General features: G+C 43.8%; 1 protein-coding gene across 5 annotated transcripts in view; it reads right to left on the minus strand.

Annotated features, from left to right (window-relative positions):
• ARHGAP25 (Rho GTPase activating protein 25) overlaps positions 1–21,119 on the minus strand; it is a 92,231-nt gene that overhangs the window by 35,097 nt on the left and 36,015 nt on the right. For 2 of the 5 annotated variants that reach the window (XM_003830920.3, XM_034953301.3), the window contains exons 2-4: positions 16,207–16,406; positions 9,305–9,392; positions 3,694–3,810 (exon numbers count right to left, since the gene is read on the minus strand). In XM_003830920.3, the coding sequence (XP_003830968.1) occupies positions 3,694–3,810; positions 9,305–9,392; positions 16,207–16,406 (405 nt within the window). Of the gene's footprint in view, positions 1–3,693; positions 3,811–9,304; positions 9,393–16,206; positions 16,782–21,119 lie in introns of all 5 variants that reach the window. The other 3 variants (XM_008956336.5, XM_063594895.1, XM_063594896.1) reach the window with 3 other exon arrangements.

The raw sequence follows: 21,119 nt of genomic DNA on the forward strand, positions 1-21,119 counted from the left end.
CTGAAAATGTTTTGCTGTCAGAAGCAAAATTGTTTGTGTCTAGGTATTTTTCTGGGGAGAGTTTCTACAGCTTTCATCAGATTCTCCAAGGGAGGTCTTTGCACCATAAAGAGCTCCACCGAGACTCACCACCGACATACTTGGAGGAAGACATTATAATTATAGAGGACACAACCCATTTACTGAATAACCTCTCAGATAAGCTGATCATCATCTAGCAGAGACGAGCCTACTGAGGGAGCTGAACATAGTGCTGCTATGGGAAAATGACTTGATTCTTTCACCCATTCGATTAATAAATCTTTATTGAGCACTGTTTAGATTCTAGGATATGGTACTGCACAAAAAAAGAGAAAAACAATTCCTGCCAAGTAGATTGAAGCTTTCGTTCCAGTGAGGGGAGTCTAGCTAGGAACAAAACAAATGAGTGAAATATTTAGCATGTTAGAAGAGGTTATGTGCCAAGGAGCAAAGCGAGGCAGAACTGAGGGGTAAGGAAGGGGTCCAACGTTAAACAGAATCACAGAGGAAGGCCTACTAAGGTGATGTTTGATCAAAGACCTGAAGACGGTAAGGGACCAAGCCATGCAGCTACCTGGGGAAAGAGGATTCCCAGCGAAGGAAACAGCAAGTGCAAGGGCCTGAAGGCAGGAACAAGGGTAGGATGTTTGAGGAGGCTGGTGAAGCTAGAGTGAAATGAGCACAGGAGAAGGTCAGAAGGGAAATGCGGGAGGGGAGGCGGTGGGCAGACTGTGCACTGTAAGATCATTATAAAGCCTTGACTTTTACTCTGAGTGAGAAAGGAAGCTATCAGAGAATGTTGAGCTGAGAAGAATCTTGATAAGACAGGTTTAACAGGCTCACTCTGGCCGCTCTGTCGAAAACAGACTGTAAGAAGGCAGGGGTGAATGTGTGGAGATGAGTTTCAAGGTTAGTGCTGTAATTTGACAAGAAAGGATTCCATCTCCTTTGGGGTGGTAGTAGTGAAGGTGGTGGGAAGGGGGCAGGCTCTGGTTGGAAAAAGAAAGTTTCACAAAGGGCTAGAAAGAGGTGGCAGCCACATGTCTCGGTGACTTCACAATATTTGGGAGGCATGCCTTTCCCATCTAGTCAACCCACGTTAGAGATTCTTTCCAAGTGGTAATGTGCTGTGGCAAAAGAGCCCTGGCCCTGCCCCTCACCTCCTGGGCCCACGGGACACGTCATTTGTCCCTTTAAGGCCAACATTCCCTAACTTACAAATAGGAAGAACAAATTTCTGATTTGTCCAGTGGCCTCAAATGAGACTCTATACTGTCTTAAAAATGCCCTCACATTCTGGGATCTATGATTTTGGTTAGTAACTTTAAACGTGGCTGGGCACGGTGGCTCATGCCTGTAATCCCAGCATTTTGGGAAGCCGAGGTGGTGGATCACCTAAGGTCAGGAGTTCGAGACCAGCCTGGCCAAAACAAGGTGAAACCCTGTCTTTACTAAATATACAAAAATTAGCTGGGTGTGGTGGCACATGCCTGTAATCCCAGCTGTTCAGAAGGCTGAGGTAGGAGAATCGCTCAAACCCTGGAAGTGGAGGTTGCAGTGAGCTGAGATCGTGCCAGTGCACTCCAGTCTGGGAGACAGAGTGAGACTCCATCTCAAAATAATAATAATAATAATAATAATAATCTGAGATGCTGTATCAGAGGCAACACTGTTCTTTGAATAAATAGGTGCTGTTGCACTCTGATTTCCCCTTCGCTGGACTTTCCACCACCTACAGGACTCATGCTTGACTTGCTTCTCAGGGTGGTGGTCTCGGGGTGCGGTGAGGGTGAAATCCCCATGTGTATCATGACAGAGTACAGCAGTTCACTATGGCAAGGCTCAGCCAAGCATCACAGTAGCCACAGAATCTAGTGAAAGTACACGGATACCATTTTGACTCAGAGAGCAGGTGCATGATTAGGCAACATCCACTACCCTTGTCTATGCAGATAGCTTAAAGCACTGGACTGGAGAAAACAGAAAAGGGTGGCTCACAATCTCATAATCCAGCGCAATAAGGATGGTCACAGCTAAGATTTTCCAGCATGTGGCCTAATTATGTACCTGCAGGTCATGTGCTCCCAGAGAAACAGACAGGATAAAATCAATGCTAATGTCCCCTTTCTTGGTCCCAGACTCTTATAAAACCTCTTGGCAGTTCCTGCTCTTGGTTGCTTTGAGAAGCTAATGTATCTAACCAGCAAATCTTTCTTGGTTGTTTAACATCATTGGATACAATTTCTATTTGTAACCAAATAAATGCTGAAATGTATCAATTAAGATTCCAGGCCAGGCACGGTGGCTCACGCCTGTAATCCCAGCACTTTGGGAGGCCGAGGCGGGTGGATCACGAGGCCAGGAGATCGAGACCATCCTGGCCAACATGGTGAAACCCCGTCTCTACTAAAAAAAATACAAAAAAAGATTAGCCAGGCGTGGTGGCAGGCGCCTGTAGTCCCAGCTACTCAGGAGGCTGAGACAGGAGAATGGTGTGAACCTGGGAGGTGGAGCTTGCAGTGAGCCGAGATCACGCCACTGCACTCCATCCTGGGCGACAGACCAAGACTCCGTCTCGGAAAAAAAAAAAAAGAAAAAGATTCCATAGCAACTTGGGGAAAATGCTTAAGCCATTCTGAAAAAAGTGTGTAGATGTAAACAGTAGATGAAAGATAAACATAAAATGCCTCTGATGGAATATTTTTTCTTTACTTTCCACAAAATTATTGTGATATTCTTGAAATTTCTGAAGGAAGCTGTAGGCCAATGAAATAAATATTTAATATTCAAACTACGAAAGCCTCCCTAAATAATTTCCAAAATAACAGGCCACACAGTCAATACATAACTATATATTTAAGGTTATCTGGAGTTGACACAAGTAGGCGTGCTCCTAAAAAGTTGAAGGAAAATGTTAACTTGAGAACTCATACCTGTCGGTTTTTTCATATTTTTATAAAGGGAGGGAAACTTACTAGATTCACATGTTTGTTAATTTCAGATAGTTTTTGCATCCGTTTTCTTTAGTCAGGACCCTCCTCAAATGTGGAAACATCACCAGGATTCCCAGAGAGCTCAAATTCTTGAGTTGTGAAACCCAGAAAAGTGTTGAATGCTGAACTCACTGTACACCTGCAAGACTTCAGACACAATTCCTGAACCTTCCCCAGTCTGATCATCCCTCTTTTGGACAGTAGCTTTATTTTCATGTGCTGACTTATGCAGCCTAACTTATGCTTTCAGCATAGCTGTTGCCATCAGTTCCCAGAACCAGGCAGACTCGTGGTGCTGCGTGAGCCAGTGCTGCTGGGTACCCAGGGTCAGCTTATCCAACCCATTCATTTTACAGATGAGAGTACTTTGGCCCAGAGAGGAGAAAGCACTACTTCCAGATATCATACACATTTACTCACTGCAAAAGACTTGCCTTCCCTCCAGTTAATTTGGAGATGGCTCTTTGAGATGACCCAGGTGCCGCAGGGGGTGGGAAGCTAGAAGCTCTGAGCCCACTTTTCCTCCACATTTGACAGAGCACTTGGCCATGGGCATGCAGAGAACTGCTTTCTGGTTGTCTCCCTTGAGCACTGCTCAAGGAGCTATCACATTGGAGCTACTTCCTACTTTCTGAGATGTCATAGGCACCTGCCCAGGAAAGCCTGCAGGGGTCCTTACCTCCACAGGGTGTGCCAGCAACTCTCCTGAGGAATTTAACCCACTCCTCCATCTCCGCCTGAGAGCTGGCCATGAGGACATAGGAGTCCTGTCCCATGCGATTCTGGTCCCATGAGGCTGGAGGAAGAATTAGCACTTGTGAAGGTCTTAGAGTGATAAGAACATGAGAGCAAGGGGAAGGGAAGGGAACCAGACCTAAATTGATGTCTTGGTTCAATGAAGCACTACCAGCCAAACAACACAAATGCATTGTTGAATTATCCTCAGTGGAACTGGATATCCGGGCACTCTTACTGAAGCTCTAACTCAACAGACAAATCATTGAACACAATGGTTTGCAATTGGCATAGCTTGGGCTGAGAGCTACTTTCATTTAAGAGGACAGAAGTCATTTCCTACCAAAAGGAAAAGGAAGTTCATGGTGCAGTTTCAGCATAGATGAGACAGGGTCAGCCCATAAAAGTTAGAAGACTTTAGATCATCACACCAATCATGGATACTTTCCTAAGCTAGTCCTGAGCTCAGTTGTGGGGGTAGGGTAGGAGATGACAACCTCAGGTGGGAGTGACAGTGAATAGATGTGTGCTTTTTTCACAAAATTGGTGCTTGGTGATCATATTTCTGCTCTCCTGGCCACACAACACCTTTCAAATGTAGGTTCTCAATACTCAGTTAATGGATACATGAAACTTGTTAGAACTTTCTTTACCATTTTCACTTCAAACCTAAGATTATAGATAGGTGTAGTGCTTCCTCGGTTGGTGTTCTCAAATGGACCAAAAAGGTGGGAGAAATTGAAGGGAACAGAGAGCAGGGAGAAGGAGACGAAGAGAAAGAATGTGGGAAAGTGAAAAAGGAAGAAAGAAGCAAGAGAGGGAAAAGGAGAGTATCAAACACAGGTCTTGGACCATGCAGTTAGTTAGTATCAGATCTGAGACTTGAACTCTAACTTCATCCGTGGACCTGCTTGCAAATGGAAATCCTCAAAGTTGGTATTTTCTTTAGTTGGTTAAAATAAAAAGGTCTTAGCGGGGACAAGAAAACAATAGTGATCCCTTTCAATTATGGGATATTAAATTTCAAAGTGCCTTCGTAAGCAGCAATCCATTCTTCTCACAATGGCAGGCCATCTCCCTCAGAGAGCTTGTTCTAGCTGAGTAGTTGTGCCTAAACCTGTATTTCCCTGTAAGGCAGGAAAAGACTTTCAAATCCCCTTTAGTTCTGGTCTCTTGGACCTATCTTAATATCACTGAGCCTCACCTTCTTTCACCCTTTGTGATAACCTGATTCTGACTCCATCTTGTCATTAGGTCATCAGCTTTTCTGACCATTAAAGCCCTGGGCATTGAGAATATCCTGAGAACTGGATGTTTTCAGAAGTAAAATGGTAAGTTAAAAATACTCAGGGCAGAACGAAAAGACCCTCTAGGAATTGCAATATCCCTTTGAAATAGAATAAGGAGTTAGTATTATTTCCGTTTTATAGATAATAGAACTGAACCCCAGGGATGCAAAAGCACCAGTTCGTCAGTATCCAGTGAGTTGCTGCCAAACACAGGGCAAGTCTGTCGGTGTCCTTACTCCCATGAAAGATTCCACTGGCCCATATTGCTCCTAAATTTGACCTTGGACAAAATTTATCTGGTGTCTTTCCCCGCTCCGTCTCCACCATGCCTCAACTCCAGTCTACTATGTTGTTAAAACATGTCTTCTCAGTTTACCCTGATTCCTGGGAGGTCTTTTTGTTCTGTCATGAGCAACCCCACTGGGAAACACGCAGGTCTCAAGATGTTCCTGAATGAAGAGGACTTCCATGGACTAACTCTTCTGGTTAGGAGAGCTGATGACCTGATGACAGGATGATTGAAAATCAGGTTGTCCCAAAGGGTGAAATAATGTGAAGCTTGATGATATTAAGATAGGTCCAAGAGACAAGAACCAAAGGGGGGTTAAAAGGTTTCTGTTGTCCTAAAAAAAAGTAAATATTTGGGCATAATTGGGGTGCTAGAACAGACTTTCATTAACAGGAATTGCCTGACATTAATACAAAGCTTACGAACAGCACCTCTGACCTCAGGCACATAATTTATCTGACTTAAACACAGCCTGTTCAACATGTGTTACCCTTTGGGCTATTTCTCTTGTTGGAAATGGACCTCTCTTCTTTTCTTAATCTGCCTAAAGAACTCCTACCCATTCTTTAAAACCCAACTCAAATGTTACCTTTTCTAGGGACCTTTCTTCCCCCTACTCCAAGTTGAGTGGGGAGTCCTTATTCTATAATCCCTTAATATCTTGTTCTTACCTCTATCGCTGCAGTAGCTAAATTATCCTGAGCAATAGTTTCCTTACCAGTACAATGGAGATATTATTTAATATGTCCAAAACTGATGCCCTTACCCCCAAACCCCCGAAAAAAACTTGCTACATGCACAAATCTCAGCAAATCCATCTTTTCCATTGTTTAGGCCAAAACTTTTGGAGTCAACATTGATTTCTTTTTCCCACATCCAATTCATTAGCAAATGAAGCCCTCCCTACCTTCAAAATGTGATCAGAAATTGCTTACTTCACAGCCCCTTCATCATTGCTATCTCTGACTTGGATTCTTGCAAAAGCCTCCTCACTGATCTCCTTGTTCTGCCCTTGCCCCCACTACTTACTTTTGTTTTCAATTCAAAAGAATTTTAAAACATGAGTTATGTCATGTCACACCTCTGCTCAAAACTTTCCAGTGGCTCCCCATCCTTCTAGCAGAAAAGCTAAAGTTCTCACATTGCCTGCAAGTGCCTATGAAATCTGTGCCAACCCCTGAGAAAATGTCCTATTCTTGTCTCCTGCCATCACTTCACTCTAACCACACTGGCCTCCTTGACCTTCCTTGAACATATGAAATAGGCTCAGAGACTTTGTACTGGCAATTTCCACTTCCTGGAATGCTCTTCCTCCAGCTGTGCTCTTAGCTGACTCCCTCATTGCCTTCAGATCTGTGCCCAAAGTTCACCTTCTTAATAACACAAACTCTGCCGGCTCTGTTCACAATAACCAATCAACCACCTCAGCCAGCACCTTCTCTCTCTTTGGTTTAATTTTCCCCATAATTGCTATCCTATCAGAAAAACTACATAATTTGCCCATATATTTGGTTTGCTGCTAGTCTCTTCCCACGTAACGTGCATGCAGGCTGCTTTGTTCTTTGCCACATTCCCAGTCCTGCAATAGTACTTGGCTCATAGGAGGTGCTCAATGAATTTGTCGTATAAATGAGTAACAACAGATCATAAAGTGGTATGAGAACTAAATGAGATAACATATGCAACAGAAGGAACAACCCCTTCCTGGTGGTTCCCTGGGGTAGGAGGAGAATAGAAGAATAGATAGTTATGCTATGAGAGATCAGTAGGGAGAGGGAAGCCTACCCTAAATTGTTGCCTGCCCCCAATTAAAAAAAAAACTAGCATGCCTACAATTAAAAGTTTCTATGTGGTGTTTGTGCGACTAAAACTGGTGATCACAGAGAGAGGATCCTATCTGGGAAGCCCATTTCTTACACCAGCATTAGCTCCGGAGAATCATCTTGCAAAAGAGGATGATAAAAAGAGGAACTAAAAATTCTCTATGTTATAACATGAAGGATATCTCACTTTACGGTTGGGTAGAACCTTGGAAGATGATGGTATCTTTATGAAAATGGTTTCCTATCTTATTATTACTTTAGTATTATTTGTCCTTATGAGATGTGGTGTGTGTGTGTGTGTGTGTGTGTGTATGTGTGAAAGAGAGAGAGAGAAAGGATCTGTTTGTGAATTCCTCTAGCAGGCCAGGAGACTGCTGCAAACATAAGTGACAATGAGAGAACAAACCTTTCTCCTGCACTGGTATAGCAATGTTGAAGAGTAGGTATTTTTGGTGCAAAGCCCACAGTGAATCTTCACCTGGATCTCTCAGTAGGGTTACTCTAGATTGAAAACCCAGGCTTTAGGACACACATGTTACCATGGATGGTTGTGTCCCATGAATTGCACTGGGAGAAGCATCCTAAGAACAGAATAACCTTTTGTGGAAAGGGAGAGAGATATTTCTAGTGAGGAGAGACTGAAAAAGCAGGCTTTCCTGCTTTTCCTCTGAAGAGAAAGAGAGGAAGTCAGACATTCAGATGAAAAAGCAAGGGAGGCTAGGAATGGTGGCTCACATCTGTAATCCCAGCACTTCAGGAAGCTGAGGCAGGTGGATTGCCTGAGGTCAGAAGTTCGAGAGCAGCCTGGCCAACATGTGAAACCCTGTCTCTACTAAAAATACAAAAATTAACTGGGCATGGCGGCACACACCTCTAGTTCCAGCTACTCAGGAGGCTGAGGCAGGGAGAATTGCTTGAACTGGGGAGGCAGAGGCTGCAGTGAGCCCAGATCACGCCACTGCACTCCAGCTTGGGCAACAGAGCAAGACTGTCCCAACTCAAAAAAACAAAAAACAAAAAACAAAAAAAACAAACAAGCAAGCATCTAGGAACTTAAAAATTTTTGTAAATTTGTATTCTATAAACAGTCATAGCCAAGTTTAGGATTTTTTTTCTGCATTATAATTATCTCTAGATTATTCCCAAATATCAAACACTGATATGACATGCACTGTATCAAATGCTTCATATTTATTTCCTTATTAAATCTTTACTATTATCATTATTGTCCCCATTTTATAGACAAAAAATCAAAAGGCAGGGAGAAATTAAGTAACCTCTTACACAAATAGTGAGTGCCAGGGTCAGGGCAGGCTAGCTCCAGACTGGACACTTCTAACCTCTATGCTACGCTGCCTTCTCCATCAACTTTCTTATGCACACAGTCACCTTGTGTGAATGGGAAGGAGGGGGTAAAGAAAAGAGGCACTCAGGGGCCATGTGGCCTCCTCCGCTGTGGTCAGTACAGCAGTAGCAGCAAGGCTACCCAGCCAGATTAGCCTCTAGTCCTGGAGCCCCTGGCAGGGCTAGGGCTAGCAGAGGAGCAAGAGACAGGGAGAAGAGTAGAAGCATCTCAGTGTGGCAGATCCAGGAGCATGACCCAAACTCCCCTTGTTCCAAATGCATTCAAGGAAGGAAACTCTTGATTTGAAAGAGGCACCTCCAATGTGCCAATCATGTGCAATGGGTGAGATGCAATGGGTGGAACCATCTGAGGCTGCTGAATTTTTACAATTTTTGACCCATCAAAATGGCAATTTCACGTGGTTCCATTTATATTTTAACTGTTAAATTTGATGACCTACTCTCCTTCTACACTGAGTTCATTTTAGTGAGTAGAGAAGGTGCACTTTTCATGTCAGTGTCTCAGAGCCTTGTACAGTACCTGGCTCCTAGCACACGCTCATGAAATGCTTACAGAGTTGAACAAAATGCTCACCTACTTCTTTCATGGGCATTATTCAAGCACTTGATACTAGTTAATAAACTACAATAGCTTCATTAACTGTATAAAGAACCATTGTGGGCTCTCAATAGGCTGGTTGGTTAGTTAATTGAATTACTCTCCCAATATAGCTTTGACTTCTAGGGTCCAGAAGTAAAATGGGAATTTTACTTCTGCACTGCACCTCTGTCCTACCTGTTGTGGCCTACCTGGAATGATTTCAAAGACAAACTTCCCAGCTTCTTCTGGGTTTGTGGCGATCTCCTTGATTGTACATCCTGGTAGATACATGCAGCCCTGAAAGATGAAAAGTCAGACCTTAAGGATAAGCAGCAATTTAATATAAACTAAAATTGGGTTGGAGAACAGATAGGATAATGATGGGATGGGGAGGAGAGTAGGAGGATAGGGACGTGGGAAGCTAGCCTCCCAGTTTTAATGGGGCCCCTTCTGCTACTCAGGCCTTGGGCAAATCAAAGGGCAGCTATTCCAGAGCAAATCAGGTGCCCAGAGAAAGACAAGGTTCTGATATAAGAATGAGCTAAGAGGGTGCCATCACCAATACTTGCCTCTTCCCACTTTTCCAAGGACCCAACTTGATGGCCAAATGAGACACTTGGTCTTTGTGAAGGCAATGCTGAGGCTGCGGAGACCATACTACCTGCCAAGCTGCCAGAGGGGTTCAGGGAGGACTGAACCACTCAGGTGACCATTGGAGGGGATGGGGTATTGAGTAGAAGGTGCTCGCACCTTCACTAACCACCTTGAATGTATTATTCATGTAGTCCTTCCAGCAGTCCTCTAAGCAAAGTATCATTATGTAAATTTTATAGGTGAAGAAAAGAGATCAGAAAGCTTCTATAATCTACCCAAAGTCATAGAGCTAGTAAGTGCCAGAATAGTCGTTCATCTCAGAAGTCACTCCAAAGCCAATGCTCTTCACCATCAAAGCTGAGGTGGTGGGAAATGGTCCCACCACCAAGCCCAGATCTATGAAGGGGTCTGAGAGTTTAGTAGGATTTGTGACCTCTTACACACAGATATATTATCAGAAAAACAAGCCACTTCCACCATGTGTGTGCATGGTGCTTTATCACTTACAGTGCATTTCACTTGGGATAATTCTTTTGTGTTTTTTTTGAGACGGAGTCTCGCTCTGTTGCCCAGGCTGGAGTGCAGTGGCGTGATCTCAGCTCATTGCAACCTCTGCCTCCTGGGTTCAAGTTATTCTCCTGTCTCAGCCTCTTGAGTATCTGGCACTACAGGCGCTCACCACTGCGTCTGGCTAATTTTTTTGTATTTTTTTTAGTGGAGATGGGGTTTCACAGTGTTAGCCAGGATGGTCTCGATCTCCTGACTTCATGATCCACCCACCTCAGCCTCCCAAAGTGCTGGGATTACAGGCGTGAGCCACCGTGCCTGGCCCACTTGAGATAATTCATTAGACCCCCACAACAGCTCCATATCCAGAGCATAGCAAGATTTATCACTGCCACTTTGCAGATGAGGAAACTGACACTTTGAATGTCTAAGTGACTGCACAAAGTAACATAGTTAGTGCGCACTGGATCTAGTTATTCATAATTTACACATCGCTGGCTGTTGAAGGTAGCAGGCCTGATTCTGAGTTGAGTAAACACACGTGTCTTTATTTCAAAACAAAGTACCGATGGAGATGATTGGTGGCAGAGAACACTATAAAGGCAAAAGAGTCTTAAGGAAATCTCAGAAGTAAGATCCACTCAGGAGCCTAAGAGAATAAATGTTTCTTGAGGATCTAGAAATAAAAATGCCTAAGACTGAGAGAGAACAAGACAAGAAGGAAGAGGAGGAGGAGGGGAAGGAACAGAAAGGGCAGGAGAAGGAAGAGGAGAAAGAACAAATGGAGGAGGAGAATGAGGATGAAAGACAAGGAAGGGGAGAAGGGGGAAGGGGAAGGAGGAGAAGAAAAAGAAAATCAGTCTAGAAAGTAGAATTCTGCAATTCCTCTACATTCCTCTAATTTTATTATTTAAAAATAACCTCCACCTACACAGTCCTCACCATCTTTAATAAATCACATCCATGCCTTCAGAAAAAATGACCCTGAGGTTGTGCTGCAGAGCTACTTTGGATGAGTTATGGCACCAGAATAAAAGGCCTTGTTGCTTTTAGACAGGATGGAGCACTGTCTGGTAAGGAGAGAAGGAAAGGGCAAACACAGAGGTGTCTGCCTCCCCTAAGTACCTCTCCAAACTGTGTTTTGATACCCAAAATCATTTCATCAGAAATTGTAACAATAAAATACTAAAAATATACATGCCATTTATTGAGCATTCCCTAGGTGTCTGACTCTATGCTAATTGCCCTGAATGTATCAGCACATCTAATCTTCATAAGAAGTCTAGGAGGGAAGGACTGTTATTCTTCCCCATCGGAGAAAGGAAGAAGTAAAGCTCAAAGAAGTTAATTAGCTGACCCAGGATCACAAAAGCTAGATAATAAGAAATCTACGATTCCAGCCTCAGTCAGTGTGATTCCGGAATTACAAATAAGGCTTTACTTACAAGTCCCACTTGCTGAGAGAAGTAACAATCAGAGTTAAACATGTTCACACCAAGGTGTAAATGACTAATTGCAGGCCCTTTCCTCGAGCTCAGCATGAGAGGCTTGAACTTCATAAATGGCAAGAAGAAAGCAGGTAAGAGGAAGAGACACCAGTAGGGGTGAGGGTGGGGACACTGATAGGGAAGGAAGAATTGTTCCAGGAAGGGAAGGGCCCAAGTTGCCCAGAGCCACTTGTACTTAGCAAGTTGACTGGGGTGGACTCTGTATAAAGATGGAAGGACAGAAAGGTTTATGCAGGAGGCCACAAGTCCTTCAGCAGTAAAGCAATGGAGACAGCTGTGGCAGTGAGGTGCCAGAATATCTAGAATTCTGTAGCTATAACTTTTAAATCCAATTTGTAGTTCATCTAGAACTACATTTTAGCCCAACTCCTTGTTAAAGCATTTTTCAAAATGTTTATATTGGCTCATGAGAACTTAACTGTTAAATTTTAAGCCAGTTAAATACAGCTATTACTAAAATTTAAATTCTATGAGCTTACAATGAAATATTTTCTATTAAAAAGGTGAAGATACTTAAATTGTACAACTTTCTGATTCTTTATTTTGCTATCATTTCTGCTGTTGTTATTTCCATCTATTCTATCTGTGTGGTGGAAATCCTATATAATGTGGTGCTATTGCATGTCTCTTCTCAACTCTGAGTTCAGTGGTATAATGTTGGTAGCTTGCATCAGTCATGATGGGAGTATCTGCCGCACAGAAATTAGCAAATGTTGCACTTCAATCAGCTCTCCCATCAGAGGGCCAGTTGTTAACTATTTACCAGCACACCGCTGGTAGACAGCCACTTGTGGCGATGCCTCAGAAAACAGGCAGATGAGACAATGGGACCACGGGTCTACCCTACTACTAGGATTGTCTGAGACCATCATTGTAACAGAAACTTGAGGGCGATAAGCTGAGATTCTGTTTGAAACAATTTCCCTGACAAACAACTTTCTAGAATGGTTTATATAAAGCTAGTTCATGGACTTACACAGCCTTAAACCATTAAAACTGGACAGGATCTTTCTGAGAACTCAAAGAAAAAATGCACAGACTGCCTTCTGTAGGGCCACAGGATTCTCCAGAAGCACATACAGGAAAGTCTATCATACACGGCTCCATAATTTATCTACATTCTCCTTTGCCGGATGCTAGGTCCAATGTTTCTCATTATAAATAGCATTGAATATTCTTATTATTTCTTTTGGAACTTAGTAGACCCAGAATTACTGTGTCTAAGGATATGACAATTTTTTGGTGTTTAGTAAATCTGGCCAAATGACTTTCTAGATAGGTTGTACCAACCAACACACACATCATCAGTGTATGTGAGGGCCCTTACGCCTGATGGCTCCAAGATTATTGTGATGTTTCTGTTTTTTGGTATCTTGGGGGATAGGATGTTTGTGTGCATTCTTTTTAAATTTACAATGATTACACTTCAATTATAAAAATATTTTTAAAGAGACATTAGAAATTGTATGTGTAACCCCAGTATTCAGAGATAACCACGGTTAATACTTCTGTGTATGTCTTTCTAGGCCTTTTTCTATAAATACAGATTCATGCTTTTTTTTTCAAGAATGGGATTAGTATATACATCATCTTCTGTTGTAAACTGCTTTTTAAAGACAGTAATGTTATGGACATTTTTCCATTTCAAAAAGTATTAATTAGGAGCATCAATGTCTGAATTGTATTTTATTGTATAGACATATAAATGTAGCCTAATATAAGTTAGCCCCTACCACTGGGCATTGTTGTCATATCACTAATATAAACAATGCTGTGGGGAATATACTTAATTATTGTTTGTGATAATAGTATAAACATCAGCCCAAATTCCTAACAGTGGAAAATTAATTAAATAAATTATGGAACATTCATATAATAGATTGTTTTGACATAACTAAGAATTACATTGTAGAATCATATTTAGTGTTGGGGCAAAATTCATGATATATTGTTAATTTTTTCATTAAATAATATTTATTATACTAATTTTGCATTTACAATAGATGAGTTCCTAAATACATATGTATAGGGAAGGCTGAAAGTGGAGGGGATATAGGTGGCTATTTCTTACTGATGGGATTGTGAATAAGTTTTAAAGCTTTTATAATCAAATGATACATATCAACATGTGGTAAAATACACTATTCTTTCTAAGAAATTATTATTTTATTCCTAAAGGTTTTATTTTTCTATTTTTCATATCTGAAATGAGTGTTGGATTTTATCAATGCATTTTTCAGCCATCTATTGAAGGGTTGTGTGGTTTTGCTTACTTGACCTATTGATCCGATGTATTATATCAATAGATTTCCTCAAAATAAATTATCCCTGTCATCCTAGAAGTGTTACCTCATTATCTCAGGCTAATTTAGTCCTGAGAAGGCTTTGGGTTTCTTCCTCCCAGAAGTAAGGAGGAGAAGCAAGAACCTTCAGATATTTATTTTACCCTTTGACATTAGTTTATGTTTTTACAAAACAGTTTTTTACACCGGCTTTATATCATTTGATCCTGTGACAAATGCAGGCCAGGTAGTATTGTCTAATTTTATAAAAGAATAAAGAGGGGTCCAGAAAAATTAAATAATTACAGGGCCAAACAGTGGTGGAACCAGGAAAATAACACATCCTTTTATATAAAGTACCTCTCACCCTCTACACTTCATGGAAACACACTCAGCTGCCCCTTTCATTGATCTGGGGTGGCCAAAGCGTTACTGCCGTCTCCCTTGCACTCTGCAGATAGCAGGACTTCCTCCATCGTCTTAACATATCAACCGCCATCTTAGCCTGGAATTGCTTGGCTTTAATAAGGTCTGGGGTGTTTATAAAGAGAAGGAAGGCTGGTTACCATGCACAGAACACCAGGCAAGAGCCCCATCTGTGGTGGGGTCCCTGTGATCCTCCCCTGGCCTCTGCAGTGACAGAGACTCCAGAGTTCAGAGCCCTTAAGTGGAGGAACTGGTTAACCAAGTCCTGCTGATGTGCAATGGATCCTCAAGCCTGCCCTTAAAGAAAACAGTCCTCTTCCAAAATGACCTTTTCATTGTGGTCCCACCCACCCCCAATATCTACACACTTCTTGTCCTTGCCTTTCTCGGGATTTTGTTCTGGCTCCAGAAGGTTCTAGAGTCTGTCATCCCAAATAAGCTCCTTCTGGTCAAGCCCATACTTCCATCTCCACACACATGAGTTCTAGGTGGGTGACAGCTGTGCTGGATGCCCTGAGACATCCAGTTTGCACCTGGGGCCCTGGGGTAATTGTTCAGAGGATCCTCTTTTATTCTCACACACCACAATGGCCAAAAAAGCAATGAGGTTGGCCAAAGAGACCTAGGCCCAAGATTTAGGATTAAAGCCCATTCTCACAGCCTTATCCACTGCATCAGGAAATCCTGTTTGCTCTACTTTCAAAGTATATCCAGAAGCTGACCATTTTCCTCCAACCCACAACTCCTACTGAGCCCCTAAACATCATAACCCCTTACCTAGATTACTTGCGTCTCCTCTGGCTCTATTTTTGAGCACAGTAGCCACAGCCGTCTTTTTACAATTTAAACCAAAAACTGTCACTTTCTGCTCAGAGCCCTGCAATGCCTCCCTGTGGCCCTCAGTGTGAATGCTCAGGTCCTTACAGTGGCCTGCAGTGCCCCAGCAGTCTGTGCCCCTGACCCCTGACTACCCTCTTGCTTCTCAGACCTCATCCCCTCTGATTCCTACCTGCTAGTTCTGCTCCCACCACAGTGCCCTCCTTGCTATTCCGCAGCCAGGCCAGACATGCTCCCTTTGGTGCCTTAGCACCGGCCGTTCTCTCTGCCTGGAACACTCTTTCCCCAGAGATCCACCCAGCTTATTCCCTCTCCTCTTTAGTCTTGGCCCCAGTGTCACCCTCTTCATGAGGTCATTTGACCAGCCTTTTTAAAATTACATCTTCCCTTAACTCTTGACATCTGCTAGCTCATCCTATTTTTTCCTCATAGAACTAATCTTCTCTCTAACAAACTACATACTTTTCTTATTTGTTGTGTTTATGTGTCTTTTCCTCCACATTCTAAGCTGCATATGGAAGAGATTTTTATCTGTTTTGCTCGTAGTTTATTTCAAGTACCTAGAACAGTGTCTGGCATATAATAAACGCTCAATAAATACTTACTGAACAAACAAATCAATGAGTCCCAAAATCGGTTTTCCTGAACCCAAATCCACTCTCTCCGAGCCCTTGACTGAGTGTCACTACCATCACCGCCCTGTTGCCAGTCTTGACTTAGAGCCATGTGTAGGAAACTCCACAGTGCCCATCCTGGTGCTTCCTGGAGGACCACTCTGTCATCTTTGCAACTCACTTTATGTATCTAGAAAATGGTGTAAAGGGAAAAGCAATTTCCTTTCCAATGGGTGTGTCTGGTCCTATTGAGAAGGCCCCTGTGAGTTTAAGTGAAATCCCAGCGGGCTCCAGGCCCGCCTCCTCCGTGCCTTATGAACGGGACAAACAGCCTGGCTGGTACCTGGGGCTTCGTGTCCTCTTCATCCTTGTAGTAGTAGAGCTGCTGCGCCCTCAGCACAAAGTACCTCTGCTGCCAGTTCTTCACGATGGACCTCTGCTTCTTCAGCCAGCCCATCTTGATGGGCCTCTCCAGCGGGTTGGGGGTGGACGATGGATGGAAGGCAGCCATCTGCTCGCCAGTCATCACACTCCTTGACCGAGCTACAGAGAGGAACAGACAGGCCGACTGACCGAGGGACATGGGGCAGTGAGCAAAGAGTGGGCGGAGAGGAGAGAGGAACCCCAGAGGGGGCTGAGAAGCGGGGGGACGACAACCAGGTCCAGTTCAGGGGTCCGGATCTGAGCCAGAGAAAGTCCCCCCCGAGCCAGAGAAGCAGCCGAGGGGTCAGCTCCCGGTCAGGGCCAGGCCAAGAATAAAACCCAGGCTTCAGTCGGTGGCCCCGTGCACAGGCAGTCCGGCACCGCGGCGGGCCCCGTCATTCTGCAAACCGAAAGGTTGGCTGGAGCCTTCTGAAGAGGAAGTGGCCACAGCATCTGACAAAAGGTGCTTCCTTTTTCCTGCGTGGGAGTCAGTATCTGACAAGAGAGAGGAGAAAATAATGCCTCACTCTGAAGGCTCGGGGTGAGTCCCACGCAGCTGCAGAGGCCGCCGGAAGCTGCCTGGGCACTCTTCCACAGCGGCCGGCTAGAGGAGGGGCCGCAAGACAGAAGCTGTTAGCTCCAACCTCGCTGTGGAACGCAGGCCCCCTCCAGCGGACCCCACTCAAACCCCAGCCCCCGGCCACAGGGCCAGCCTGCAGGGAGTTGGCACCTTCTGAATTCTCCTGCCCAGTGCCATTCTGTCCCCTGCCCACGGAGAGTATCCCAGCCCTTTATGCTGTACAAGGCGCTCACTGCTGCTGCCTTCCTATGACCTTTACAGTTAGATCGTCACTGCCAATAGAACTCAGAAGCAGGATTTGAAGCCAGAACCCCTTGAACCTGCATGCACTCAGCATGGTATATTTGGCTTTCGTTTTCACACAGGAGTTCTGCCTGTCATTCGATTAAGTCCAGCCTGTACCTCCACATCTTGTCTCCATGGTAACCCTCACCCAGGACCATGCTCTCCTTTCCTTCCATCCGCAGCGCTCCATCGATCACCCTGGTCCCCATTCAACACTTCCTTCTGAGCCCCATCTTCCTTATTTCCCAGCCAGGTCAATGATGCCCTTGTCTCCTTGGCCTGCACTGCCCTCCACACTTGCTAATACCCAGTGTCTGCACCCCTCTCCTTCTGCCAAGTGTTGCTGGAGGAAGGCTCCATCTTCCAACCCCCCTTTTCAGCTTTTGTCCATCCCTGGACCACTCACGACACAGCTAAACTAAGCTATCAACTCTGCTCCCAACCCATTTCATTTCACCTGATTGGAGACTAGTTCTACCTTTCCTGACTTTTTGACGATGGATAAATTATGCTTCTCTGAGCCTCGGCTTCCTCACTTGCTAAATTAGGATAATAATACTTCCTTGTTTATGGAATTGTTATAGAGATTAAACAAACATATGCAAACCACTTAGCACAGTCCCTGGTCAAAGGTAAGTATATGTTACTCTTGCTGTTTTTATCAACAGGTGACTTTACTTCCTACTAAAAGGATGGGAGTCATCACTGAGAGCTTCTTCAACTTCCCTCTTCACTTCAAAATGTCATTCCATCATCAAGCTTCCTCTCTTTCTTCTTTCCTATCTTTAATGCATTAAATTGCCAACATCTCCTCATTGATTTTGAAAAATATATTCAGGGGGTACACGTGCTGGTTTGTTACATGAGTCCATCGCATAATGGTGGGGATTGGGTTTCTAGTGTATCCATCACCCAAATATTGAACATTGTAACCAACAGGTAATTTTTCAATCCTCACCTTCCTCCTGCCTTCCCCACTTTTGGAGTCCTCAGTGCCTATTATTCCCATATTTATGTCCATGTATACCTATTGTTTAGCTCCCACTTATAAATAAGAACATGGGATATTTGATTTTCTGTTTCTGAGTTAGTTAGGATAAATAGCCTCCAGCTCCATCCGTGTTGCTGCAAAGGACAGAATTTCATTCTTTCTGATTCCCTTATTTCTATCTCCTTCTACGCCTGTGATTCTCAATCTTTATTTATAATCATGGCATACTTTCAAACACCAGAGTTTTATATGGCATTACAGAGTCTTTCTGTAGCTATCTCCAATTGTATCTGGAGTTATCACCCTATTTCCACATTTCACCCTTCGGTCCAATATTGCTGTCTGAAGGGGACTCCACTGTAACTGGGCTCCCTTGACCCTCACAAGGGGTCTGAGTTCCCATAATATACTCTTATACCTGGTTCCATCTGGCAGTCACTTCTTACCTCCCACCAGGGACCTGGTGAGGTCATACTAGGTTGTATCCCACGTTGCAAGACATATTTGATTCAGCTTCCCATTGGACAGACATCATCACAAGAGTGCTTATACTCAGATGTAGAAAAGATAATTTGATATTTTGATGACAATTTGGTAGCTTGCTTACAAAGGATTTGCTTTATATCAGTGTGTCTTAGCATCCCAGTTAAGAACTTTATCTGAGATCTTGCTCCTCAGTTACTTGCTATCTTCAAGGCCTTCTATCTGTAATTAAAAAGCAGCCAGTGTGGGCTGATCACTTGCTCTAAGGCTGTGGAAATGATCCCAAAAGAACTACAGAAAGATTTTGGCAGAATACAATGGGGAGGAGGGAATTTGAAGGACTGTATACAGTTCTGTATCTCTCTAAGTCAGAGACTATACCTTGCAAGGACTCTTATCTGTCCTAGAAAGAGGGCAGAGAGTAGGCAAAAATGAAAAAGATAGTTTACACACAAAACTTTTGGAGAAAATCGAAGAGTGAGGCATTCCAGCAGATGCAGAGGCATTCTCCCCCACTTCAGTAGCCTCAGTGAAGTCTATCCCGGTGTGGCTTTTGTGACCATCCAACTGTAGCAACATCAGACATGATAGGGAGGACCCCCTTCTAGCAGTGGCATATGAGGAACCTTTACTTGGCTTCTGAGGTGATGCCATCAAATGGAGCCAACTCAGGAGTGAGGGGAAGTGCCACATGGTGGCTAGAAGGACTCAGGCCCCTTGGGCCACCCCCAGAGGCCCACAGACATCATTAGGACCACAGTGGGGGTTAGGGGAAACTGAAGGTCTCCAACAGCATTGAAGAAGTGGGAAGGGGTTAGCAGAAGAGAAAAAGATACTACAGATTGGAAAGAATTCACTCAGCATAGAAGAAATTAGTTGCTGGTATTTTGTTCACAGTTCTGTGAAATTTTTCATGCTTTGTTGTGGCAAAAACAACTATAAGAAAAACAAACAAAAAACCCTCCTAGGAGCACGTGTGCATTGCAGAATGACCTGGCAAAGGCAGGAGTAAGTGCGAGGATCTTATGTTCCCAGACCTGGCCAAGGGGACCTTTGATGCCCTTGTAGCAGAAAGGCAACCAGCTTATCTGCTTACATATGAACAAGGCTCTGCCTGGCCATGTTTTAGATCCATAAATGATACCACTAACTCTACATCCAACCAGTGTTTCTTTAGTGCCTGTTAACATCCCACCATAGTTTGTGTAACTATGGGCACTGGGCCACCTGTTATAAGTTAGAGAGTGGGGATAGCTCAGTACAAAGTTCCACACTGCTGGAATTAGGCCCAAACCCTGAGGGTAGGGAGACAGCTGGGGTCTCAGATGAGCTAGGGATTGAGCAGGGGCACTTTCCATCCCAAGTGCAGAGCCATCTCCCTCCATAGCCCACAGTGTTGCTCACCAGCCAGGCCTAGCATGAGATGATTAAAATAGCAGAGAAGAAAGTCTGGGGGCCTTGAGTTTGTCTTGGTTTTGACCAACTTTCCTTGTTAGGTTCTTTGAACAGTCTCTCTTCTTTGTGGGTGTGACTTGTTCCGGATAAAGTAAACAAAGAGATCTGTTACTATTAATGGAGCTGTTTCTCATAATGAAAATAATAACCATGATAAGCTTCACTTGTGAGCCAGTCATTGTACCCTGAGTGCACATTCCCAGCCCTTCAGGAAGCAGGTCTGAACCAGGCGGAGGGTTGGAGAGGGGGCTGCAGGCAGACCAGGGCAGGGAAAGGTGGGAAGGCAGTTGCTCAGTGTTTACAGAACACCTTGGGGCAAGTGAGAAATGAGGGCCTCAATAAGGTTAGAAACCTCACATTATTCTAGTAGAGAGAGGATGAGCAAGCCCCTAGCACTGCATTGTCTAGTACAGTAGCCACTAACCATAAGTGGCTGTGTACATTTAAATGACTTAAATAGGTTACATTAAGTTAAAATTGAGTTCCTCCGTCATACTAGCCATGTTTTAAGTACTCAGTAAGCCTGTGTGTTTCGTGGCTACAGTACTGGACAACAGATAGAGAACATTTCCACTATCACAGAAAGTTCTGCTGGTCAGCACTTCCCAGAACCTGAGTGCTATCATTACAAAGCATGGGGTGGAAATGGGCCATAAAAGTGAGGCAGCATTTTATCAAATAGAGAAATCAAGCTGGAGGGCCCAGAGAAGAAGATGCTTTAGATGACAGAGTGAGGCATTCAACTTGATTAGAGAGGTAGTAGGGAGCTATTTCATATTCCTGAGCAAGGGAGGCCCATGATAAAATATAGTTGTATGACTGGACTGTTGGTGCTGAATTTTAGTCTGCAGGTGTGAGAGAGTACTGGAAAGGAAAGAAGAGAAATAGAAGAAGTGCCACATGCCTAGGGATGTTGTTTCTGCTGTAGAAGTTAGCTGCTTTTTGCCCCAAGATGGGGCAAAGGAAAATTAAAGAAGGAAGTATGAACAGAGAAGTCAGCTGAGAAACGTTATCACTTCCTTTCTTCATCCTCTGCCGC

The sequence above is a fragment of the Pan paniscus genome, chromosome 12 (genome assembly GCF_029289425.2).
Source record: "Pan paniscus chromosome 12, NHGRI_mPanPan1-v2.0_pri, whole genome shotgun sequence".
In the NCBI taxonomy this organism is placed as follows: domain Eukaryota; kingdom Metazoa; phylum Chordata; class Mammalia; order Primates; family Hominidae; genus Pan; species Pan paniscus.